We start from the raw sequence: 27554 nt of genomic DNA, 5'->3' as shown, positions 1-27554 counted from the left end.
GGCGTTGGGGCCCCTCTGGAGTATGCTCCTCTTCCTTTGACACCCTTTGTCTAAGATATGACCTCTACAACGTAGAGCGGGACCAGGTACCCTTTGGGTTGGTACCTTTGCTCTCCAGGGAAGAGCGGTCCTTTCCGAAGAGCTTCTATGAGGAAGATGAAGAGGTCCAGTGGCCTTGGATCTCCATGAGGCCAGTGGTGTGGACAACTCCCCTGAACTGGCCATTCTTCCAGCTCTCACCCTTGGTAAGCCTCCATCATCTTTTCAGAAACTGATGGCTAAGGTGGCTGGTACCCTGGGCATATACGCTCCATCCAGGCCCAAGATTAATTTGGAATTAATGGATATCCTGGATCAGTGGTCTTCAAACTTTTTTGGCCTGAGCCCCCCCTGAGCAAAATTCGGGCAGGCCGGGGCCACCCAAAAATACCAAATGGACAGTATGTACAAATTGCTATGAACGATTGTGTGCCGTCACCGCACCCTACTCCCAGTATAGTCCCTGGGCTCCCCCACCAGTATAGTCGCTGGGCTCCCTCATCCTCTCCTACCCAGTACCTGGGCTATCCCAACCCCATCACAGACCCTGGGCTCTCCCCGCCCTTCTCCCACCACTATCCAGTGCTCCCACCGATCCTGCTCCCGTCACAGGCCCTGGGCTCCCCCCACCCAGTTCCCAACACAATCCGAGGGCCAGTGAGAGATGGTGAATTTTTTAAGTGGAGGGGCATAAATATTTCCCAGAAAAATGCCATAGCGACCGATGCCCTAGTCCAAGGAATACTCCTCAAACGCCATGTCTGGCTGCGTAATTCGGGGTTTACACCTGAAACACAAGCATCTCTAATCAACAAGCCTATAGAAGATGCCAACCTCTTTGGAAAGGCGGTTGATGAGGCACTAGAAACGGCAAAGAAAGAGTTTGACACCATCAAAACCCTAGACCAGATTACTAGGCCTCCTAACAAACGTGGCTATGGCAATAGGCGCTTTATTAGAGGCCAACGCCAGCAGCAATACTCTGGTCCTCTAACCAAGGCACCAGTGGGCAATACAACCAGAGAGGACAACGCCATGGCAAAGGGAGAGGTCGGGGTTCCACCCCTAGAGGTTCTCAAGCCACCGACACCAAATGACTCGAAGATTCGGGTCCCCTCCCATGCATCGCCGGTCAGGGGCGGTTAACATCCTTTCTTCCAGCATGGGAGGGAATAACTTCAGACCGCTGGGTACTATCAACCATAGCCCGTGGCTACTGTATAGAATTCAACAGTTCCCCAACGTACAGACCCCCAAGGGGACGACGCATGACACCAGAACACCTCGCCATCCTTCTACAAGAAGTGGACCAGCTACTGGAAAAAGGAGCTATAAGAGGTTGTGCCTCTATATCAGGTAATGGAAGGTATTTATTCAGTGTACTTCCTTGTACCCAAAAAGGACTTAACCATGCGCCCTGTATTAGATCTGCGCCCAGCGAACAAATTTGTCAAACCTCAAAAGTTTCGTATGGTGACCTTACAGGAAGTGATCCCCCTGCTATCATGAGATTACATGACAACAGTGGACATGAAAGATGCATACTTTCATATTTTAAAGTTGCCAGCGCACAGAAAATACCTCAGGTTCATGATAGAGGGCAAACACTACCAGTTCAGAGTGCTACCCTTCGGGATAGCATCAGCACCAAGGGTATTCACGAAAGTACTGGCAGTGGCAGCGGCCCACCTGCGCTGGTTGTCCATCCCAGTATACCCTTACCTCGACGATTGGCTCATAACAGGGGATTCTTACGAAACATGCTTCTCAAATACCCAAAAGACTGTAGACCTTTTGTTCCAACTGGGCTTCTCCATCAACGAGAAGAAGTCCAGCCTAGACCCCAGCCTAGTTAAACAATTCCTAGGGGCTCCAATTCGAACAAAGGATGGCCTCGTCTTCCCCTCCAACGAGAGGGTCCAAAACATGCTGTTTCAGATCCCTCAATATGTAGCAGGTCGAGAGGTGACGGTACGCAAAGCAATGCGCTTGCTAGGAATGATGGCGTCATGTATTTATTTGGTACCCCACGCGCGCCTATGCATGCGCCCAATGCAAGAGTGGCTCAACAGCCAGTGGTGTCAGGCCAGCGGACAATGGGACGATCTAGTGGTGGTCTCGCAGGCCTTGGTTCTCTCGCTACGGTGGTGGTCGAAGGAAAACCTGGTAATAGGAAAACCATTTGCTACCCCCGCAGTGGAAGCCACTCTAACCACAGATGCATCCCTCACAGGATGGGGGCTCACCTATCCCATCAGACTGCTCACGGAGTTTGGACTCCGAGTGTAGCATCCAAGCACATAAACTTACTGGAGCTACTGGCTGTGTTCAAGGCACTAAAAGGCACACCTACAAGGGAAGACAGTGATGATCCTGACGGACAGCACCACAGCCATGTACTACCTCAACAAACAAGGGGGCACTCACTCTCCAGGACTGTCCAAGCTGTCCCAGAACATCTGGAAGTGGGCTCTCAAACACATGTTCCTACTGTCACAACATGTACCAGGGGAACTCAATCTGCTAGCAGACGAACTAAGCAGAGACTTCCCTCTGCCCTCAGAGTACGAATGGCGTTTACACGAAGACATCGTCTTCGACGTTTTCACACAATGGGGATTCCCAGAAATAGACCTGTTCGCAACCCTGGAGAACATACAATGCCAAGATTATGCCTCAAGGTACCCCCAGAACCAATCCAAGCAGAACGGTCTATCGATTCCATGGTCAGGGAAATTTGTTTACGCTTTTCCCCCGACTCCCCTTCTCAACAAGATTGTGCACAAGATGCACCAGGAACAAGTTACCATGATACTAGTGGCCACTATGTGGGCCCGGCAGCCGTGGTTCGCTCACCTGATGGAGATGTCTCTATCTCCTCCAGTGAAACTTCCCTGCCCGTACAACATGCTGTCACAGGACAATGGCAGAACACTGCATCCATGCCCTCAGACCATGAACTTAGCAGCCTGGCTCCTGAGATCATAGAATTTGGACATTTACAACTCCCGCAGAGATGCATGGACATCCTCAGGAAGGCTAGAAAGCCTAACACTCGTCACTGTTATTATAGCAAATGAAAGAGATTTGTCATCTGGTGTAGAGGAAGAAACATCAACCCTGTTGACTGCTCTCCCACACAAATTGTTCTGTACCTAACCCATTTACTGGACACAGGTCTAGTATTCAATTCTATTAAAGTCCACCTAGCGGCACTTTCTGCATACACCACTTCCCAACTTAAAGTGTCATGGTGGAAAGTCCCAGTTATTAAAGCCTTTATGGAGGGGGTAAAGAGAATACACCCTCCGATAGCAAACCCAGCTCCCGGCTGGGACTTAAATGTGGTACTTACCAGGCTCATGGGCTCACCCTTTGAACCCATGCACAAGGCAACTCTTAAAGACCTCACTCTTAAGACCGCCTTCCTAATAGCTATCACCTCCATTAGGAGAGTAACTGAACTACAGGCTCTTTCTGTGCTAGACCCCTTTGTAACGGTTCAGTGGACAATGCGGCTGATCACATCCCTCAGGGGGAGATGAGGGAGCGCTTCCCGTCTATGGTCGGTGAATCCTCTTGTCAGATTTTGCAGTCGGGACTAAACACTGCTGATTGTCTCAGCAGATCCATGGCCACAAATACATTGGTAAGGCATCACTCCTGAATGAGGACGTCGGGCTTTGCGCATGATGTCCAGGCTAAGCTTTTGGATGTGCCTATTGATACACAAAACTGTTAGGGGATGAAGCAGAGATCGTCCTCGAAGTGCCACTCATCAAAGGTTTTGGCAAAGTCCTTGGGCCTGGCAGTACAATAACCCTCTGCACCTTCTGCGAGATGTCGTGATTCATTCCTTCAGCTGGCCAGGCAGCCCTGGGTAGACTGCAAGGTAGGCGATTCCTGAAGGGGAGGCGTAGAGGTGCCCACAGAGGGAGATTGTCATCGGCCACTGTCCTCTCAGTATCACAAGATGCAAAATCCCGTTGAGATTTTCGGCCACAAATCCCCATTTAGATGGGAGGCTCTCCCTGTTAGCTAGGAATGGTTCAATAGAATTTGCGATACTTGGGACTTGCAGGTCATTCGACAGGGCTACTGTCTCCTCTTCGTGTAGCGTCCCCTGCACCATGGCCCTCACTTCAACTCCTTGCCCCAGACCCAGTCATTTTGGAGGAGGTATGTCAGCTTCTCTGAAAGAGCGCAATAGACCTTGTGCCACGCTTGCAACGAGGCATGGGATGGTATTCCACATACTTTCTAGTGCCCAAGAAGGAAGGGGGCTTGTGTCCAATACTGGATTTGCAGATGCTGAATATGTCCTACGCAAGGGCTAGATCAAGATGGCTACTCTGGACATGATCCTGCAAGCATACAATCTGAGTGACTGGTTGGTATCAGTGGACATTCAGGGTGCCCACTTCCATGTGCCCATTCATCTAAAGAACAGGAAGCACCCAAGGTTTGTGATGGGCCAGCATCACTACCAGTTCAAAGTCCTGGTGTTCTGTGTTTTTCTGGCTGCCATGGATTTCCCCGAGCTGCTAGCAGTGATGGCGACGTGCCTCCGGAGTGAGGTCATTTATGTCTTCCCCTACCTGGACGACTCTCTCAACCAAGCTTGCTCCTCAGATGTAGTGTCTGAGCACAGGCTCAGCACATGCACTCTATTGCACATACTGGGCTTTTCCCTGAACTTCAAAATGTTTCAGGTTTGGTCATCCCAGTCTCTCCGATTTATCAGAGCAGTCTTGGACACTTGCCTGGGCTGGGCTTTTTCTCACGAGGGCCATGTGGCGAACATCTTTAGGATGGTCAATGTCGTCCAATCCCAGGAACAAGTCCCTACCTCAGCCTTTCTGCTCTTACTGGGCCTCATGGCCTCCAGCATCCTTCTGGTTACAAAGGCATGGCTGTCCATGAGATTGCTTCAGTGGCTCCTTCCTTGCCAGCGGTTGCAATTTCAGGGCCACATGTCAGACCTTCTACATCTGTCAAACCATGTGCCTCAGGATCTTCTGTGGTGGGCCCTGAGAGCTACATTGTTTTGTCAACCCGGTCCCCAAGTGACATATCCAACAGGTTGGGGCACTGACCTGTTGGATCTGACAGTGAGCGGACTGTGGTCTTACTCTGAGTCATGGGAGCACATCAATTTGCTGGAGCCGACGGTGATCAGGGTTGCCCTGATCGCCACCTTCTCTGTCGAACGCAAGACTGTGCTGATCCTGATGGACAACAAAGTAGGTATGCACTACCTCAACAGACCCTGTTGTGTGGGTTCCTTGTCACTATGCAGAAAAATAATGTGCCTGTGGTTCTAGGATCTGGAGAATGGTGTCTCCTTTGAAGGCTGCCCATCTGGCCGGACGAGAGAATGCTGGTTTTAAGTTTTTCTAATGCGCCTTAGGCCCAAGGGCAAACAGGCGCACAGATAAGACAATACAAGCATAAACAAAGCTAAAATAGATCAGACTAGAATAAAATCAAATAGAAAAACAGACAAACTTTGGCCACCCGCAAGTGAGATCTCTGCCAGGAAGTTCTAGAGGCAATCATCTTCTTTTGGGGAACTCCTCGGGTAGATCTTTGTTTTCAGTGTACGCAGGAAGTGTGAGTTGTTCTGCTCAAGGGCATTTCCAAACCAGGGAGCTCTGGGGGACCCCATGACGATCAAATGAATATTCAACCTCCTTTACACATTAGCACGGTCCCCAAGTGACATATCCAACCCTGTCCATACCCTGTCATTCCACTGGTTCTCAGGAGATTGGGCCCGGAGTACATGGTATCCCGAATTGCTGAAAATGTCCATCTGCCCTCGTTGGTGCCTACCGAGGAGAGTCAAGTCAGCTTGCACTCCCAATTGGAGGGGCGGGTTCTCCACCTGAACTTCAACATCCTAAACTTCTTCCTTGGCTACTGAGAGCCTGAGCTAGAATGAGTGAGACTTGTCATATGACATCCTTGAGGTTCTCTCCGCTCATAGTCCTGCAACACTGTTGCTCCTTTATATTGTCCGTTATCTCCAGTTTGGGATTTTTTGATGATTTGAGTTTGGTTTTCACCTTCCTTATGGGAGCTCCAATTGAGCCCTTCCATTCCTGCTCTATTCCTTTGCTCACATGTAAGGTGATTTTCCTGGTTATCATCACTTCCAAGAGACAGGTGAATGAGCTCCAGGCATTTTTCTTAAACATACCTATTTGGTTTTCTGCAAAGAGAAGGTGACATTGCAAGGGAGGCCCTCCTTCCAAAAGTGGTCTCGGATTTTCATCTTGCAATTGATCCATCTTACTTTGTTTTTTCCTCCTCCTCATCTCCAGTGGCAGAGGAACGATTCCATGGTCTGGACCTGGTGCGGGCCCTCAGCTACTATGTTTCTCAGACGAGAGAGCCCAGGAAAGATGTTCAGCTTTTCATTAGTTATGCTGGGGCTCGTGCAAACAGGGATGTGACCAAACCGACCCGGTCAAGGTGGATCATTCTCTGCATCTCGGAATGGTATGGTTTGGCTGGTAAGGATGTGCCTGAAGGGTTTGGCTCAAGGTTTGGCTGCCATCTATGCCCTACAGAGGGCGATGTCCCGTCGTGGACACCTGCCAGGCGGCGACGTGGGCATCTCTGCACACGTTTGCTAAACTTTACTGCTTGGATTCCCTTTCAGGTCAGGATGCCCGTTTTGGTAGGGTGGTCCTCCTTCGTTTTTTGGTCTAGTTTGTGTCCCTGCTCTCCTCCCTCCTCCATATCCTCATACTGCTTTGGGAGTCTATCATAGATGAGGAATCCGTGGAAAGGAAAGAATCCATTAGAAGAACACACTACATACCTCTCAGTGATGTTCTTTCTGCTGGATGTTCCTCCCACGGATTCCTCATCGCCCTCCCTACACGACCCCCATGGCAGATAGCCCCTACAGCACCGGTTCCGCTGTCCCACGGCGTCGGAGTGCTAGAGAAAAAAGGGGGAACTCGGATCATGAGGCACAGAGCCACAATATATGCTGGCCCTAACGTACTGTCCTGCCCGGGCCACGTAGAGGCGTTGAACGTAGCAGATGCGTGGCTGCGATGTGCCCCCTGGGGGCAGAAAAGTTTCTGAAGAACAGCTACGCTGTGGATAGGATATCATATATGTGGAATCCATGGGAGGAATATACATCAGAAAGAACATTACGGAGAGGTGGGTAATTTGTTCCTCTAAAGTACTTGTGTGAACTTTGTGCGACTTCTGGGGATGTCCCTCCCAAAATGGCTTACATGAATGTTTCTTATAACCTGTTTTCCAAAGCTGTGTAAAGATTTCTATTTTCATGTTTATACTGTGTGGCTATTTGCTTTTTGTTTGCTCGTTGTATGCTGCCCTGTATCTTATTTTCTTTCCCACTCCCCTCTTTAGAATAAATCCTTGACAGCTCAGCCACTTTTACCCCTTTAAGAGTCATGCATTATTCAGAGGTGCAGAGGCGCTCTCCAACAAAGGTGTGGATGTAGGGTCCAGGAAAATCCTACTATTTCATTTTCATTTCACATCACACAAGATGGATAGATTCTGAGTCCTATATTGCATGGGCATTGCTGTCTTGTCTATATATATATAAACTGTGTTAGCACCTTTTACAACTATGAGTCCAGTGGACCTGAGGGTAACCGGTTGCTTAGTTGTGGCCCAAGTCCTCTCATAACTTGATAGAGGGGGGTTTTCATAACTTGGGTGTCAGACAGAAAGGAAAGCCATGGGAGGGGACAGTATAGAAAATGAAAGTGTAATGGAGTGGGTGAAACGGCAAACGAGGAGGGGGCGGGGTTGGGTGAGGAGAAACCATGAAGGAAAGTGAAAGTAGAACCCTGTGGGAGTTGCTGGGATTGTACAGTGAGCTGCAAAGTAAAGGTGGGGAGACAACCATAAGTACGGCAACAATCTGGGGTTAAAAACATTCCTTAGAGAACAAACAACAAAAAGGGCTGAAGCTGATGAAGGAATTGGGCAAATTGTTGAACATGTACATTTTAAGTATAGTTTCCAGAGCTATTGAACAGGATATTAAGCTGAAATGTTTGTTCTTAAAACTGTAAATTCCAACTTTTAGACCTGAAACTGGTATAGTCCTTCACCACATTATCAAAACCACTGGTTCTTTAGGAAAAAAACTCATGACTCATTTATTACAAAAGACCTTGGCACATAAATTTAGGGCTGGGAAACCAACGGGAAGGAAAGTATTCGACCCTCAAGATGTCAGCAGCACCTTAACAAAGTCTCACTCCTGATTCAAATTGCTCTATGCTAGCACTTCTCTTCCTAACTGTTTATTGTGTAGCATTTGTTTTCTTTTGTTCACTTGTTGCCCTTCTCACCGTCTCCCCCTCCACTGCCGTGCATTTCACTCATCTGGAATGTTCCAATACTTCAACTGATGAGTCCCTGCCACACCTCGCACCTGGTACCTTGACCCCCCTGCCCTATCCCCCCTGCCCTCCAACGTGGAGGTGGGAGAGGGACAATAAAAATGCAGCAGCAATGTAGGGGTAAAACATCCCTTAGAGAGCAAAAAGTAAAAAAAAAAAAAAGCCTAAACAGATGAAGTAATTGGGGCATATTATTGAGCGTGTGAATTTTAGGTAGGGCCCAGTCTTCCCTCACCCCCCTCGCCTTCCTTCCCACCCAGCCCACTTTTTACCTCCTTGCACTTGGGGAACTACGAAGCCACTCGGTTGGAGCTTTCTAGAACACCAATAAATAAATCACTAATGCCATGCACCATCGTTTGTTTCTTGCAGTGTCAGTCACGTCGCGCTCTGACTGTTACTGGGGACGTAACTGCCGGACCCAGGTGAAAGCTCATCATGCCATGTAAGTTCTCCTTACTTTATTTGTGCAACTGATGATCATGAAAGAATGTTGTCGCTCCTCTTATTGATTGGGGCTTGAAATCTACTTGTTCCCTATTTTTGCATCTACTGGTGAGTATTATTCTGAAATTTACAGAGTTTAGCATGCATGGCATGCATGTGAGAGACCAAGGTAGCACTACCAGTCCATTGTGAATACTATACGCCATCAGCCATTTTAGGATCCAATTACATTAAAATACTGAACCTGTTCTAAAACTTGTTCACTGTACCCTGTAGATAGATAAAACTGGAAAATCTTATAAGTTTATGTAAGTTCATTTATCAACTGTAACCACCTTCTCACGCTGCCAGAACATGGACATGTGAAAGGCAGAGCTCTCTGGGATGGCCTCCAAACATGTCAATAGGCAACTAAACAGATAGCCTGTTAACTAAAGAAGACCTTTTTTTTTTTTTTTTTTAAAGATGCTTTTGCTCGTCAGATTTTGTAGCTCCCCCGCTCCTTTGTTAGGAAGGTATTTTCCAACCATATTTCTAGAGCCTGATATCGTTCTTGGTTATGTTTGAGGGTGCTGCTTTGTTTGAATTCCTGACTGTTCATGCGATTGATTGGCCAGTGCAGTCAGCGCCACTTTCCAGGAGATCATCTGCGCAGGTTTAAAGGCACAGTAAACAGTTTTGAAAACAATAAGTTAAGGACTACACAATGCATCTTTAAAAATGTATTCCTTGTGCATATGAAATAACTACAAAAAAAACAGGTATTTCGTAGGGATTTTGTCCTCTGACGTATTCCTTATCTTTGATGGATCATCTCCCAGCTTGCTGGCCTTGGAAATTTTTTTCAGTAGAGTGCGCTGCGCGTCGATGTTCCTCGAGCCGATGTCCCTCGACAGCCTCCGTATCGGCGCGGACGTCATCATGCGTATAAATAGACTTGCACAGCGTCCGTTGCTCAGTTACGTTTTTCCGCGCTTTGTGGGGCCTCGGAATATCGTTGCCCAGTTCTTTAGTCAAGATATACTTCATTATTCCTCGTGAATACCGACTTGTACTCGATGGCTTCCTCACCCGAACTGATGACTCCGCGTTCCGGCTTCAAAAAATGTCGAGTCTGTGGAAAGAAAATGTCATTGACGGATCCTCACAGGATCTGTTTGTGGTGCCTGGGAATCGAGCACCATTGTTCGGAGTGCGAGTACTGCATGTCCATGACGGCGTAAACCTTGAAGGAGCGTAAGGGGAAGCTCGAGAGAGGTAAGGCAGTTAAAACTTCTTCAAAAGTTTCCTCGGCAGAGTCGAGACATTCGTCTCCTCGCCATCACAAAAGACATTCTCGTTCTAGGTCTCGAAGCAGTTCCCATCACTCTTCGAGATCTAAGCATTCAAAAAAGAGACGTCGAAGATCCCCTTCCTCGTCTTCTTCTTCCGTTTCCCCAAAAAGGGTCTCCTGCCCCAAAAAACATAGCTCTCGGGCTGAGTGGGAAGAATTCAGGAAAAAGATGCACAGCGCCTTCGAGAAAGCGGCCTCGACTCCCCTCAAAGACTACTGAGGGTGATACCATGGGTGAAAGACCCGAAAAAATCAAAACGCCGCGAGTCACAGCACCCGGCGAAAGAAGCCACTCGAGAGCGTCACAAACCCTAGAGTAAAGGCAAAGTCGCATCTTCGTCGTCATCATCGAAGATCCCTCCGACGCATAAATCGGCGTCTTTGACGCCGTTATCGAAGGGTTCTTTGAGGCAAAGGTCAGTCGAGTCGACGCCATCTTCGACGTCGACGCAGAGAAAGGACAAACCCATGGCCGCCTCACAGCCAGTGGCCATACCCAGAGCCTCGATCACGAGAATGTCGTCGACAACCTCGAGTAGAATTCCGATACTCTCGAGTTTGAGGCCTCTACCACCTTTCTCGACGCCTTTTTCGATGGCTTCGAAGCCTTTAACGTCCGCGTCAACGTTTTCTCAGCCAATCATGACGAATTTGGCCCCTTCTGCTCTGGAAATGGGATTTATACCATTTTCAAGACCTGATCACTCCAGAGTCTTATCTATTTATGAAGAAGGGGAGGATTCGGATCAGGAAAGACTTTTTGATTTGCAGGTATCTGCAACTCCTGTACCAGAGGAATTTACCTCTGAGGAAGGTAGGTTGAAAGACCTCCAAGAATCCTTACAGGAAGCAAGTGGGTTGGACACTTCCCCAGAAGTGGAATTTGCCAGACTAGACCCATGGGAACATGCTGAAACCCCTTATAGAACCTTGATGGCAAGGATAATAGAGTTTATGGGGTGGTCCACACCTCACCTGCTTTTCAGCAAGACGACCTCACAGACATCTTCGTCAAGGGTCCACAGGAGGATCCATTTGATGCCATTTCATGCGGCATTACAAAGGAGAATATTGGCAAACTGGGAAACACCTGAGGTAATCCCGGCGGTGAACAAAAAATTATCAGCTAAATATAGGGTGTCTTCTGCTGACCCTGAATATTTATCCAAACACCCAACTCCGGAGAGTCTGGTTGTTCAGGAAGCTACTTCATCAGGTAGTAAATCGGCTTACCCTACTGTTCCACAGGACAGGGATGATAAGAGATATGACTATATGGCCAAAAAAGTATTTTCTGCATGTAGCATGGCGTTGAAATCCATCAATGCTACTTATACGCTCGCAAGGTTCAGCCACACACTTTGGGAGTGTGCTTTATCAGCAGATGACTGCCTCCCAGAGGGAGAAGAAAGGGAAGCGTTCCTAAACATCATCAAGGATGTTAAAGATGCTATGTGCGAATCCCTTTAAACTGGCATCGATAGTGCTGACAGCATCAGCAGGGCCATGGCGGCAAGTACAACAACCCGGAGATTTGCTTGGTTGCGAAAGTCTGGTTTTGCTCCAGATGTGCAAAGCAGACTTTTGAATATGCCCTTTGACGGCTCTTCTTTGTTTGGTAAGAAGGCGGATGACAGTTTAGAAAAACTACAAACATCAAAGGCAGCAGCAAAATCCGTCAGACACCATATTGCCCCTCAGGAACCTCTTGGAGAGGTAAGTCCTTTCGCTTCTATTCCGCATTCGGAGGAGGCAGAGGACAGCCGGTTTAATGGGGTCAGAAAAAGTTCACCGATGTGGACGGGGTAAAAATACAAAAGCCGCAGCAGGTGCCTCTTTACCCTCGGCATCTGCATCGGCCGCCTCCAAACCGCTCTGAGGACTCTCCTCACAAGACACCAGTAGGGGGCAGGTTAACTCAACATCTGACGGAATGGCAGGCTATTATGTCAGATGCTTGGGCATTGGAGACAGTTGCCCAAGGTTACTGCCTGCCTTTTCTACGCATCCCTCAGAATCATCCACCGGGGAACAGCTCTCCGAAAGTTCCAGATCCGCTCTTCTTGCAGGAAATTGTAGACCTGCTAGAGAAAGGTGCCATAGAACCGGTACCTGTAGCGGAGAGGAACAAGGGCTGGTACTCCCCCTACTTTCTCATACCGAAGAAAGACGGAGGACTGAGACCTATCTTGGACTTACGAGAATTGAACAAGTTCCTCAGGAAGGACAAGTTCAAGATGGTAACTCTCTCTCAGATCCTTCAGGCCCTCCAGCTCCAGGACTGGCTGGTATCTCTGGACCTCCAGGATGCTTATTTCCATGTGCCTATCCATCTCAAACACAGGAAATACCTCTCATTATCAATTTCGAGTTCTGCCATTTGGGCTGACCTCCACCCCGAGGGTCTTCACCAAGCTAATGTCGGTAGTGGCTGCAAGTCTAAGGAGGGAAGGGATTCACGTCTACCCCTACCTGGACGATTGGCTGATCAGAGCTGTATCTCCGGAACAAGCTCAGAATCAGCTAAACTATGTCTGCCACTTCCTTCACAAACTGGACTTCTCCCTCAATTTAAAGAAGTCACAGATGATACCATCACAGAGACTCCAGTTCATTGGAGCGGTCCTGGACACTTCCCTGGGAAAAGCCTCGCCACCAGAGGTGAGGGCTCAAGATATTCTGCAGATGGTCACCAAGTTTCAAAATGCCCAACGTCTCCCAGCCTTCGACTTTTTGAGGTTGCTAGGCCTCATGGCATCCTGCATCTTCCATGTGCCAGGGCTCGCCTGAGAATGAGATCTCTTCAGTGGGCACTGAGAACTCAGTGGTCGCAATTCTCAGGGAGAATGACAGACCTCCTTCAGGTTCCGGACAAGGTGGCTCGAGACCTTCAGTGGTGGGCCTGCCAGAAAAACATCTTGAAGGGAGAACTGTTTTGGCAACCATGGCCGGAGATAACAGTAGTCACAGATGCCTCACTCACGGGCTGGGGAGCCCATACCAACGACTTGACCATCAGCGGTCGTTGGTCTCCATCGGAGTCCAGACTACATATCAACCTGTTAGAGCTGAGAACAATCAGACTAGCGCTGAAAGCTTTTCTGCCATCTGTACAGGGAAAAAAATGTCCTGATAATGACGGACAACACAGTGGCCATGCACTACCTCAACAAAAGAGGAGGCGTAGGATCACTGCCACTGTGCAGAGAGGCAATGCAGCTCTGGTTTTGGGCAATTCACGAAGGAATCTCTCTATCGACAGTTCACCTAGAGAAGAACTTGACGGCGGACGCTCTGAGCAAGCCGGGCACAATCTCCCACGAGTGGGAACTAGCTCAGGAAGTCCTTCAGGAGATCTTCGCCCTTTGGGGAACCCCTCCAGTGGATCTGTTCGCCACCAGTACCAACAGGAAGTGCAATCTGTTTTCTTCAAGGGAATTTCCCCCGAGAGGAGCTCTAGGAGACGCGTTCGTAGTGAGTTTCCACTCCTGTACGCATTTCCACCAGTCCCTGTCATTCCTCAAATGATCAGGAGGTTGAGAAGATTCTGGAGGATCAGGATCCTAATTGCCCCAGACTGGGCCAGGAGAACGTGGTACCCAGACCTTCTGCACATGTCCATCTGCCCTCCAATTCATCTTCCACTCAAGGAGAATCTTCTCTCACAGAAGGGAGGTCAGGTTCTCCATCCAGACATCAGGACCCTCCACCTTCAGCCTGGCTTCTGAAAGGTTGGGATACAAGGATTGGGACCTCCCTGATGATGTCATGGAGGTGTTGCTTTCGGCCAGAAGGCCAGCAACAAAGTCTTTATCCCGCTGCCGTGGGAACAAATATTGCAGCTGGTGTAGAGAAGAGCATATCGACCCCTTTTCATGTGGTACACCAACGGTGTTATCCTTTCTACTCTACTTGGCAAATTCAGGCCTTCAAGTTGGCACTATCAAGGGCTATCTCGCAGCGCTATTGATCTTCAAACGCACTGCAGAGGAGCCATTGTATTTCAAATTACGCTTAGTAATACAATTTCTAAAGGGATTAACTAATGTCTACCCTCCAAGACCGTTCTTTAGTCTTAAATTTCCTGATGGGTACTCCTTTTGAACCACTCCACTCTTGTTTGCTAAGATTTCTCACCCTTAAAACTGTTTTATTAGTGGCTTTAACATCTGCTAGAAGGGTCAGCGAATTACAAGCTCTATCTTATAAACCCCCTCATACAATTTTTCATAAAGACAAAGTTGTCCTACAGGTGAAGCCTAATTTCCTCCCAAAGGTGGTTTCTGAATTCCACATCACTCAGAAAATTACCTTACCTTCATGCTATCCGCCTTCCCATCCGGGGAAAGAGGAAGAAAGGCTACATAGGCTGGACCCAAGGCGGGCTTTAAGCTTTTACATCAGCAGACTTGCTAGGATTAGACAAGCAGACCAACTGTTCGTAGGTTACTCAGGACACAATTTGGGACTACCGATAACAAAACAAACCATTTCCAGATGGATTATTTTGGCCATTCTGGAATGTTACTAAAACTAGCAGGGAAAGAGCCTCCTCAAAATCTTAGGGCTCATTCAACCAGCGGTATCGCAGCCTCCTCGGCCCTCCAAAGAGGGTTCGAGACATATGTGCGGCTGCTGCCACATGGTCCTCCGCACATACCTTCACAAGATTTTACAACCTGGATTTCTCCTCTAGTCAAGAGACTAGGTTTGGCAAAGCAGTATTACATTACATTCTGTTCATTCCTAAAAGGAAACATGGAGTTTTACTCCCACCTCCAATTACACACCACTGCTATGGGAGTCTATCAAAGATAAGGAATACATCGGAGGACACTTCCCTTCGAAGAACAAGTTACTTCTTACCTGGTAACGTTCTTTTTCGATGGGATGTTCCTCCGACGTATTCCTTATCGCCCCTCCCATCCATCCCCGCAGTAATACTTCCCTTGTGGTTGCAGCTTACGCTCCTTCAAGGTCAATAACCAATTCATATAAAACAACTGTTAACGTCAAAACGGAACTGAGCAACGGACGCTGCGCGAGTCTATTCATACGCGTGATGACGTCTGCGCCGATACGGAGGCTGTCGAGGGACATCGGCCCGAAGGACGTCGACGCGCAGTGCCCTCTACTGAAAAACAATTCTGAGGCCAGCAAGCTGGGAGATGATCTATCAAAGATAAGGAATACGTCGGAGGAACATCCCATCGAAAGAACGTTACCAGGTAAGAAGTAACTTGTTCTTCTAGGTAAGTAAAGTAATGGATACAAACACAGAACTGTGATCTCGCAGGATCATGAAATGTTAACACAAATTAAACTGGGTTTTTAGTGATTCTCTCATGCCTGTGAGAGATCAAATACCACTAAGACTTATGTATCCATAGGAATCAATGACCCAATGTTAACTAATAGAGGGAAATAGTTCTGCACATGGGTCCTCACAAGCAACAAGAATCAAAAGAAGACCACCTGCTATGTTACTATACTGAACTTGAGACTACGCAAGGAGGGAATCATGAAATGCAGCAAGCAACAGGTGGAGCCTTAGCACAATGTGATGTGATTTCTGGAGCTTGTGTATCTGCTTAGATCACATGCTCTGCGTAGTCTGACATCTAGTGGAAGTCGCAGAGTATTACAATATTTGTTTTCAATACTCGAAAACAGACATCGACAGGGTGTGTTTATAATATTATCCCTAGTGTGACGTGTACTGTAACCATTGTCCTTCACTCGTCGAGGTCCTTCAGATTGTTTTTTTCCGCCATTGAAACTAGTCGCAAATGCGGAGCTCTTCCAGGCTAATAATGCCTTTGATTAGATAAAGTTGTACTTATAGACTTTCTTTCTTTCCTTTGTTGTTCGCCTTGCTGCACGACTGCTTGAATGCCCCTGACGAACACCCTCATCGTCGACGACTGACTGATAGACGACAAGACGCGGCCTTCCCAGGACTTGGGCCTTTGGCCCATTATAGTAGGGAGACAGTGCAATGGCGGGTTCTTTATCTTGTCCTCGTTTAGAAAATGCTTATTCCATCTTCCCCATTCTTCTTTGATCGCCCGTCTGCTCTTTTAAGATACAATGGACAAAACCCCATTCCAATTTTTTCCCTCATGCCACTGAAAATTCCTGTGGAAGGACACACACTGAGTGTGCAATCAATATCTTCTAAGCGATCATGCTGAAAACGATTGTAAATCCTGTAAACTTTTTCAGCCAAAGAGCCTAAAGGATCAGTGACCAAACGCTGGGCTGCTCACGCCATGCAGCCCGAGGCCTTCATCGACGTGATGGAAGACTCCGGCGAGGGCAGTATCGGGGTCATGAATGAGGGTGAGGAGTGGGGTCCATCGGAACCCTAAGTGCGGGCCCCTGACTCAAAGAAGCATGCCAGTGGTTCTGTGATGGAGAAGACACTGGCGGCCAAGACACAGACAAACACTAAAGACCTATCCCACGGCCGACTCTCGACTGTCCCGTTGAGCGTCGAGGCCCATGCGTTGTCTAGGGATAAAGCCTCAGGTTCTTCACTGTCCTCTGGGACATTGCGCACGCTTTTGTCTCACGACAGTTCCCCAAAGCCAAAAGAGAAACTCTGTTCGGGCACTGCACATAAAAAGGCCCTACTAGCGTGCGCCGAAAAACAGACGGCAAAAAGTGTTTCGGCTTCCCCAAAGAAAGCCCTTGGCCCCAAAATACTTGCAGACAGGGTTTTTCATCCGCTTACACTCTCTCGCAGGGGCCATGCGCCACAAAGATGCCACTCCCTCCCAGGCCACCCCTGTCATGTCGGGTTTCCCGCCCACATATGAATATACACCTGAACAATTCAATAAGATTATAAGGAGAATGTCTTGTTTTGTAGACTTCATGGACAGACATCCTGACCGATTAATAATTCTTAAAGATGCCTCACAGCCAGGGGCATCAACACTGCCACAAGGTCTCGTCATGAGCCACAACCTAGCACCCCTGCTCTAGGCACTCTGGCCTTGACGTTCTAAGACACTTCTCAGACATACCAAGACCCCTCTAAGGACTCGTATTATGACAACGAAGCAGACCCAGGGTCTCAGGGGAACCTCTATGGCTGTTAGGCAGAAACCTGTGCAGTTCCCTCTGGGACCACTGCAAAAGATTTAAGACTACAGGTGTTTGGCAGTAAACCCACTTGGTAGCAGTCTGTACCACCCAGATTTACCTGGTAGCTGTGGCTGAGCAGTCAGACTTCCCTCAAGAAGAGTTAGGCAGTATATAGAGCATACATAATAGGTACAGAGGTACAGTAGTACAAGCAAACACTGACCAGAGCTAGGTGTAAAAGTATATAATTATTTATTTAAAAGACACACTCATAAATTACACTAGCACAGAAAAGGTAAGTAAGTCAAAACACAGTCACTATTACTTATATGTACATCCCTAGTTATTTGTTGGACAAGTCTAAGTTAACACCACTTATTTCCAAACAGAGGTGAGCGCTTAACGTTAGATGGCACTCCAACAAGTTAGTTAAAAAGGGAGGGAAAAGGCAGAAGTAATGAAAACAGCAAGGTAAAACACTTTTCAGAGATTCACTGTAAGTTTAGAAAGGCAGTCTATTGCGGAGCAAGGAAGTTCGGTTGCCAGGCCCACTCTAGGGAAAGCCAGGCGAAAAGATGTCCAAGATCACACAATGTCACAAGTCTTTACAGGTGAGTAGAAAAGGTTTTACCAAGTTTAGAAAAGTTTAGTTAGGGTGTCCCAGGCTTACCCAGGTTTGAGAGCCGAGGGCTAAATCTACCCCATACAATCGGTGGCAAGGGAAGCCGGGCGGAACACGGTACCTTTAAAATGGAAAGGATCCTCCAGCGGTGGCAGTTGTTCCTGGTAGTGGGTGCAAGTCACGGCGTCGTCCAGAGGAAGAGAAGATCTCCACGTGGAGGAAAGCTGAAGGGCGTTGCACTACCAGGGAAGAAACCAGCTGTGGAGTTTTCCGGTTAAAAGGATGTTACCCCTCTTTCGCGGTTGAGGTAAAAAGTGGTATCCCGGTTGCCGGGGTGCTTGACACAGGCAAGGCGGCCACGAGATGCTTCAGGGAGGCAAAAAGAAGGCAGAAACTGGTTGTCCCCACCAGTCAAGGGAAGAAGACTCTCCCAGCTGGAGATCTCCTCTGTCGTTGGGAAAAGTGGTGAGACGGTTCCGCAGGGCTCCACCGGTGGTGTCGTCTTGGCAGGTCGGCTCGGCTTCTCCCTCTTCGGCTTCTTAGGTCCTGTGGCGACTTCTGAAGAACCAGTCCCAAAAACCCTGCTTTTATGCAGCAAACCCCCATTCATACAGCCTAGCTGTCACTCAAACATGCTAAGTGGTGAGCGTGGCGGCTCACCACTTGGGCCAATCACACCAGAAAGCGACATGAGTTGGCAAGGCAACTCCGTCCAGGGTGCCTAAACCCCCTCCCACACCCCCTGTGGTACCCAGACAGAATGGCACTACTTTGGAGGGCTTCTGTGCAGAAGCCCGCCAAAAGTGGAACAAAGGCTCGACTCGGGTTCAGGGTTACTGAAGTGAACCTAGACGCCATTTTGGCGGCGAGTTCTGGCAAAAAATCCCAACCGGTGAATTTATATTAAATAAATAAACCGGCGGTATCTTTAACATTGCACCAAAAAGTGGTGCATTAAAATCAATGGGAAATCTCATTGGGAAATATTCCGGTGGAATATTTCCGTGGTATCCACTGCCACCAGCCAGAAACTCAGCGAGGGGGGACGGGACAGTACCCCCTCGACAACAGACCCAGGGGCATTCTAATTGCCCCTACCAGTACTTCCACAGTATGATGGTTTGTACTGGTTAAGTTCCTAAGTTAAGACTAGTAAAGTCAATGGTGACTTTACAGACCCAGGGAGACAGTAGTCAGTCCCAGGGTGTGGAGTCTATGTTTGGGGGTCACTATGACACCCCTATGTTACTGCATTGAGGGTGCTGTGTAACACACATTCAAAAACCAATGATAGCCTATGGGGAAAAAATACCCCATAGCCCATAAGCACATAGCAAGTCACAGAAACACTCTCAAGTCATGTCCAAGAGTGAGGGTAAAAGAGTCTCACTCTTGGCAGGAGAAAAAAATAAACCCCAAAAATCCAGCAAAGCTGCTGGGGGACGCACTCGGTTAGGAAATTCAGCCTAAACAGAGAATTCTCCCTAACACTCGCCCCTCCCCCCCCCAGACTAAGGGACAGGAGGATTTAATCCACTCCTGGATGAACCTCATACCTCTAGTCGATGACATACATCCTAGAGAGTCCATCAGCATTTTCATGGTGACACCCTGACCTGTGCTCAATGGTGAAATCAAACCCTTGGAGGCAGATTGACCATCTCCATAGTTTTGGATTTTCCCCTTTCATTTGCATTAACCATCTCAAGGGTTGGTGGTCAGTCTGAATGACAAAAGTAGAACCATACAAGTATGGCCTAAACTTCTTCAGTGCCCATACAATAGCAAAGCATTCTCTTTCTATTGTTGCCCACCTTGTTTCAGGATCCTTCAGTTTTCTACTGATGAAGCAAATGGGGTGTTCCCTACCCTTCTCATCCAGTTGGCTAAGAACTGCACCTATACCTACATTGGAAGCATCAGTTTGTACAATGAAAGTTTGGTGGTAGTCAGGAGCTCGGAATACTGGAGCTTGGCAAAGAGCTTTCTTCAGGTTTTCAAAGGCCTGATTGCATTCCTCATTCCATTTGACCTTCTTAGGGAATTTTGGGGAGGAGATCACATTCAGAGGAGAAGCTATGGTCTCATAGTTCTCAATGAAATTCGTGTAGTACCCAGTGAGGCCTAAGAAGGCTCTCACCTGGGTCTGAGTAGTAGGTGTTGTCCAATTTTGCACAGCTTCAATCTTGCTGAGCAAAGGCCTTATCTCTCCACCTCCTACCTCATGTCCAAGGTAGACCACTTTACTCTGTCCAATTTGGCATTTGCTTGCCTTTATGGTCGGATTGGCCTGCTCAAGAGCCTGAAAAGCATGTCCTAAGTGGGTCACATGTTCTTCCCAGGAGTGGCTGAAGACTGCAATGTCATCCAAGTATGCCATGCAGAAGTCCTCCATCCCAGCTAGAACTTGGTTCACCATCCTTTGGAATGTTGCAGGTGCATTTTTTAGTCCAAAAGGCATAACCTTGAATTGGTATAGGCCAACTGGGGTAGAAAATGCAGTTTTCTCCTTGGCATGGTGTGTCAGGGCTATTTGCCAATAGCCTGACGTAAGTTCCAGTGTGCTGAGGTACTTGGCTACACCAAGTTTATCCACCAACTCATCTGTCCTTGGCAAAGGGTGGGCATCAGTCTTGGTGACTGCATTAAGAGCTCTATAGTCCACACAGAATCTCAACTCTTTGGATCCTGCCTTTGGTACTAACACCACTGGGCTAGACCATGGACTAGTAGAGGGCTCTATTACCCAGAGATCAAGCACCTTCTTGACCTCACCTTTGATGTGGGTTCTGACATGTTCTGACATTCTGTATCCTCTGCTTTTGACTGGCAGACAGTCACCAGTGAGTATATCATGCTGTCCCCACGGGGTCAAGCCTGGTGAAAGTGAGAACAGAGGGGCAAACTGATTTAACATAGCTTTGCACTCCTCCTGTTGCTCAGGTGTCAGATCTGAAGAGAGATTAACTCCTTCAACCTTTTCGTCCAAAGGTAAGCCTCTCAGGAGGTCAGGTAGAGCTTCACTCTCCTCCTCCTCTTCTGATGAAGCTAGAAGCAATGCTCCTACTTCTGGTGTAGAGACATAGGCTTTGAGGGAAGACTCTGGGAGCTTCCCTGGGTTTGCCCAGATCCACCAGATAGTTGACCTCTCCAAGTTTTCCCACAACCTTGAAGGGTCCCATCCATTTGTCTTGCAAGGCCATCTGCCTTGTTGGAAGCATAACTAGAACTAGCTGGTCTTGAGTAAACTCAACCATGTTAGCCTTCTGATCATGCCAATGTTTGATCAGAGCTTGTCCAGCTTTCAAGTTGTCAGTTGCTTCTGCCATCATGTGTGACATTCTCCTCCGGAGACCTATCACAAAGTCAGTCACTCTGACTGGCTTGGGGGAAGGAGCACTCTCCAATCCCTCCTTAATCAGGGCCAAGGGGCCTCTGACGGGATGGCCATAGAGAAGTTCAAAGGGAGAATAACCTACTCCCTCCTGAGGGACTTCTCTATAATCAAAGAGAAGGCATGGCAGTAGAAGGTCCCACTTCTTTTTAAGGGGTTCTTCTAAAGCACCTATCATGCTCTTCATGGTTCTGTTAAACCTTTCTACCAACCCGTTTGTCTGAGGGTGGTATGCGGTTGAGAACTTGTAGGTAACTCCGCAGGTTTTCCACATGGCTTTCATGTAGTGGGACATAAAATTTGACCCCCTGTCAGAGATCACCTCCTTAGAAAATCCAACCCTGGTAAAAATACCAAGGAGGGCCTTAGCTACGGCCGGAGCTGTAACAGTCCTCATAGGAATTGCCTGAGGGTACCTAGTAGCATGGTCTACTACAACAAGGATAAACCTGTTGCCTGAGGAGGTTGGAGGATCAAGGGGACCAGCAATGTCAATCCCTACCCTCTCAAATGGGACTCCCACAACTGGGAGAGGCACTAAAGGTGCAACATTCTTGGAACCAACCTTACCAGACGTCTGGAAGGTATGGCAGCTCCTGCAATATCTATCTACTTCAGCCCCCATCTTTGGCCAATAAAAGTAGAGAGAGAGCCTTTCCTTGGTCTTCTTGAAACTCAAGTGACCAGCCAAAGGAATCTCGTGGGCTAGTTGCAAGAACTGTTGTCTGTTCTCTTGGGGCACTACCAGGCGTTGGTAGGCTCCAGGTTCAGATCCAGTTGGTTCACTGTAGAAGAGGCCATCTTCCCAGTGTAACCTATACTTCCCAGGCTCTTGCCCATTAGCCTGAGAAGCTGCCTGTTGGCGAAGGCCCTCCAGAGTTGGACATTCTCTTTGTCCCTTACGAAAAGCTGACCTGCTGGGTCCACCTTCTGCCAGTAAAGACTGCAGCTCAGGATGGTCAGCCGGGTCCAGGTCTCCAATAAGTTCTGGGCCTCCTACTAGCTCTTCTTCAGAGTCTAGTTCAACCAGACAGGGTTGTACCTCCCTCTCAGCCTCAGCTGGAGGTGGAGTTACAGGTGTAACTTTGGACAACCTCGGGGAAGTCCTTTTTGGAAGCACTGGAGTGCTTGCTGTAGGCTTTTTCCTAGGAGTCTTGGGTTGTCTCTTTGCTCCTGATCTGGTAGTCACTGCAGTAAGTTGCTCCAGTGGAAGAGGAGTCATTTCTGTCATCTCCTGAGATAAACCTCGCAGGGTTTTCTCTCTCGCAGGTTTTGTGAGCTCCTGTAACCTTTTACTAGGAGGTCTGGGGGTATGTGACACAACTCCAAGAGCTTTCAGGTCATTACCCAACAGAACCCTTCCTGGTTCTTCACATTGTATACTGACAGGTATCTTCACAGCCATATCATTACACTGGATGAGAACTGGTAACTGGGGACACATCTGCACAGGCCCTCCAGCTAACTTGGTGAGGCATTTGGGTGCCTTAGCAACATCCTCTGGATTGAAAAATGATTAATCCACCACAGTTATGCTGGCCCCAGTGTCCCTGATGGCAGAAGTCTCCTGACCATTCACGTGGACACTGTCCTTATAATACTCTTTAGTATTATCTGGGATAGAATTATACACATCTAAATTCTGTTGTTCCCACAACCCCAGAGAGGCTAAAGAATCGCTGGCTGAGACTCCAGTGGGTTCATCAGCCAGTAGTAGAAAGTTTCCACTTGCCATAGGGACTTCCTCCTCTGGAGCGAAGGCTAAGGAGACAAGCTGGATCCCTGAAGGTTTACCCTTACATCTGGGATCTCCTTTCACATGGTCAGTAGCCTTACAAACATAACAGGATCCAAAGGTCCTTTGGAATGGAGGCTTGTTCTGACCTCCTCCTGGTTTGGCACCAGAAGGTATACTACTCTGCTGTGGTTTCCCAGGTGGCTTACCCTTATGGTGTGGTTTGGGGCCCTCTTTGGAATTGGAATTATTAGAATTCTCTTTGGAGTCTTTCTTAGGCTGTCTCCCCTCATCCTTCTTCTGAGTTACCCCAGAATCCTTGTGAGTAGCCCTGTTGGCAAGCTTTCTAGGATCTAATTCCTGTGAATCAGCCAAGTGCTGTCTGAGCTCAGGAGAGCAGGCATCATAAATTGACTCCATCATTACAAGATTTCTCATTCCTTCATAAGTGTTCACTTTGTAACCCTTAATCCATCCCTCTAAGTTTTTCAACCCTTCACACACCCAGGTAGCCCAAGGGGTACCATCATGCTTTTTGAGGCTTCTAAACCTCCTAAGATACTGGGAAGGGGTCTTCCCAAACCTAGCTATCAAAGCTAGTTTCACACATTCATACTCTTTCCTATCCTCCTCCCCCAACTCCCTTACTGCATCAGTTGCAACAGGGGGAAGCCTAGAGAACAACCAGGTGAGTAACTCATTACCTGTGATGTTCTGGAGCCCATGATTATACTCAAACATAGACAACCAATCCAACACATCCAACTTAGGCTCATACATACCAATTAATTCTTTAGGCATCCGGGGTCTTTTAGGACTGGACTTCTAGAGAAGCCAGAGAGAGAAGCATTCTCAACATACAATTTCTTCATTTCTAGCTCATACTTGAGCTCCATTTCTCTTAGCCTTAGTTCTTTGTCAGTTTGAGTATTAAGTTTCTTGTACTCTAATTCCAGTTTCATTTTCTCTAGTTCATAGTATTGAGGACTAAATGTGGGACCTGGCAAAGGTCCAGTAGGTACAGCTGGTAAGGCAGAGAGAGACCTAGAGGGAACATCTACAGCAGTTTCATCTTCCTCTTCTGGTTCTGACCCAAGATCATCAATACTTTGTTCAATATCAATATCATTGCTGTTCTCTACATTTGCTGGAGTGGTAGGTTCCTCTGAACCATCATCCAGACTTTGGTTTTCTAACAACCTTTCTATTAGCTCTGTTTTCTTGCCTTTAGTCATGAGATTCTTATGCTTACAGAGAACTCTTAAACAATCAGCAGTTTTTGTAGCAAGGGACTCTTGACTATAACTTTCCATAGCAGACATGTTAGAAAATGACTTTTTCTTTTTCTGCTTAAGCTTTGTGGTTAGTTGCACTAAGGTATCTCAAAAGTACACTAAAGTGTATACTCAATACAAATCCCACCGCTGTACACCAGTGTTAGGCAGAAACCTGTGCAGTTCCCTCTGGGACCACTGCAAAAGATTTAAGACTACAGGTGTTTGGCAGTAAACCCACTTGGTAGCAGTCTGTACCAACCAGATTTACCTGGTAGCTGTGGCTGAGCAGTCAGACTTCCCTCAAGAAGAGTTAGGCAGTATATAGAGCATACATAATAGGTACAGAGGCACAGTAGTACAAGCAAACACTGACCAGAGCTAGGTGTAAAAGTATATAATTATTTATTTAAAAGACACACTCATAAATTACACTAGCACAGAAAAGGTAAGTAAGTCAAAACACAGTCACTATTACTTATATGTACATCCCTAGTTATTTGTTGGACAAGTCTAAGTTAACACCACTTATTTCCAAACAGAGGTGAGCGCTTAACATTAGATGGCACTCCAACAAGTTAGTTAAAAAGGGAGGGAAAAGGCAGAAGTAATGAAAACAGCAAGGTAAAACACTTTTCAGAGATTCACAGTAAGTTTAGAAAGGCAGTCCATTGCGGAGCAAGGAAGTTCGGTTGCCAGGTCCACTCTAGGGAAAGCCAGGCGAAAAGATGTCCAAGATCACACAATGTCACAAGTCTTTACAGGTGAGTAGAAAAGGTTTTACCAAGTTTAGAAAAGTTTAGTTAGGGTGTCCCAGGCTTACCCAGGTTCGAGAGCCGAGGGCTAAATCTACCCCGTACAATCGGTGGCAAGGGAAGCCGGGCGGAACACGCTACCTTTAAAATGGAAAGGATCCTCCAGCGGTGGCAGTTGTTCCTGGTAGTCGGTGCAAGTCGCGGCGTCGTCCAGAGGAAGAGAAGATCTCGACGTGGAGGAAAGCTGAAGGTCGTTGCACTACCAGGGAAGAAACCAGCCGTGGAGTTTTCCGGTTAAAAGGATGTTACCCCTCTTTCGCGGTTGAGGTAAAAAGTGGTATCCCGGTTGCCGGGGTGCTTGGCACAGGCAAGGCGGCCACGAGATGCTTCAGGGAGGCGAAAAGAAGGCAGAAACTGGTTGTCCCCACCAGTCAAGGGAAGAAGACTCTCCCGGCTGGAGATCTCCTCTGTCGTTGGGAAAAGTGGTGAGACGGTTCCGCAGGGCTCCACCGGTGGTGTCATCTTGGCAGGTCGGCTCGGCTTCTCCCTCTTCGGCTTCTTAGGTCCTGTGGCGACTTCTGAAGAACCAGTCCCAAAAACCCTGCTTTTATGCAGCAAACCCCCATTCATACAGCCTAGCTGTCACTCAAACATGCTAAGTGGTGAGCGGGGCGGCTCACCACTTGGGCCAATCACACCAGAGTGCGATATGAGTTGGCAAGGCAACTCCGTCCAGGGTGCCTAAACCCCCTCCCACACCCCCTGTGGTACCCATACAGACTGGCACCTCTTTGGAGGGCTTCTGTGCAGAAGCCCGCCAAAAGTGGAACAAAGGCTCGACTCAGGTTCAGGGTTACTGAAGTGAACATAGACGCCATTTTGGCGACGAGTTCTGGCAAAAAATCCCAACCGGTGAATTTATATTAAATAAATAAACCGGCGGTATCTTTAACATTGCACCAAAAAGTGGTGCATTAAAATCAATGGGAAATCCCATTAGGAAATATTCCGGTGGAATATTTCCGTGGTATCCACTGCCACCAGCCAGAAACTCGGCGAGGGGGGACGGGACAGTACCCTCTCGACAACAGACCCAGGGGCAATCTAATTGCCCCTACCAGTACTTCCACAGTATGATGTTAAGTTCCTAAGTTAAGACTAGTAAAGTCAATGGTGACTTTACAGACCCAGGGAAACAGTAGTCAGTCCCAGGGTGTGGAGTCTATGTTTGGGGGTCACTATGACACCCCTGTGTTACTGCACTGAGGGTGCTGTGTAACACACATTCAAAAACCAATGATAGCCTATGGGGAAAAAATACCCCATAGCCCATAAGCACATAGCAAGTCACAGAAACACTCAAGTCATGTCCAAGAGTGAGGGTAAAAGAGTCTCACTCTTGGCAGGAGAAAAAAATAAACCCCAAAATTCCAGCAAAGCTGCTGGGGGACTCACTAGGTTAGGAAATTCAGCCTAAACAGAGAATTCTCCCCAACGATGGCCAAGACCGAGACCAGTTTTATGACATTTACGTTATTCAGTCGCCAGACCACCAGGACCAGCGGTAGCAGATTCGCCTATTGACGGTCAACTCCAGTAAAATGAACTGCTACTAAAGGTGGCACAGCATTTTAATATGAAAACTGAGGGAGGCACAGATCGACAAGGACTTTGTGGAAGATCATGTTGGGATTGTCGCAGTTTATTACAAGGTCACACCCAAGTCAGGGAGCTCCTTCCCCCACAATGAATGTGGCACACAATAAAGCGCTGTTGATTTTTTTCAATGTGGTAAGGCCTCCAACCCATCTCGCACCAACCCTCAACAAGCACCCGGTGCCACAATGGACTAGGAACCAGGCCGGTGTGTATTAAGAATATATTTATTAATTTATTTATTTAGCCAAATTTCACAAATGGATTACATCAGCCACCAATATTGTGGCCACACAAAAACAGAATAACCTTTTTGGAAAATACCAACACAGAAATAACACTAACATATGCAGTTAAAATAGTTTCCTTTTAAATCACACACCAACACAAGGAAAAAAACAAATGGGAGACTGCAATTTGAAACTGGGTTGTGCTTTTCTCCCAGCTTCCCTCACCCTCCCAAACATCAAGTAGGCTTGATTCTTTAGAAAGAAAGGCAGTGGCAGGGGTTGGGAACACAATGGGAAAATCGGATTTGTGGTCTATCTTACAGAAAAATATGGGAGGCAGAAAGGTAAGGGCAACATTCTTTTTGCAGAGCACAACAGGGATAATCGTTTTTGAATTACTTAGCACAGCTGCAATGGGAAAGAATAGAAAGAAAAGGGAAATTTGTTTTTCTACACCTAAAAATAACGCAGGCAGGTATCTGGGAAAATCGGATTTTAGAATATTTGGTCACAGAACCAGTAGGGGTCGACAGAAATGCAATGGGAAATACAGATCCCGTGAATTTGAT

At 47.6% G+C, this 27554-nt stretch overlaps 1 protein-coding gene across 8 annotated transcripts in view; it reads left to right on the top strand.

The window, feature by feature from the left end:
• Positions 1–27554, top strand: part of CHFR (checkpoint with forkhead and ring finger domains) — an 893929-nt gene that overhangs the window by 786856 nt on the left and 79519 nt on the right. For 7 of the 8 annotated variants that reach the window (XM_069620002.1, XM_069620000.1, XM_069619998.1 and 4 more), the window contains one exon: positions 8820–8892. In XM_069620002.1, the coding sequence (XP_069476103.1) occupies positions 8820–8892 (73 nt within the window). Of the gene's footprint in view, positions 1–8819; positions 8897–27554 lie in introns of those variants that run through there. The other variant, XM_069620001.1, reaches the window with a different exon arrangement.

This window comes from Ambystoma mexicanum, chromosome 10, assembly GCF_040938575.1.
Source record: "Ambystoma mexicanum isolate Mex_15411 chromosome 10, UKY_AmexF1_1, whole genome shotgun sequence".
NCBI lineage: Eukaryota > Metazoa > Chordata > Amphibia > Caudata > Ambystomatidae > Ambystoma > Ambystoma mexicanum.
The sequence above is the reverse complement of the archived record's forward strand: the minus strand, read 5'-3'. Positions and strand labels throughout refer to the sequence as shown.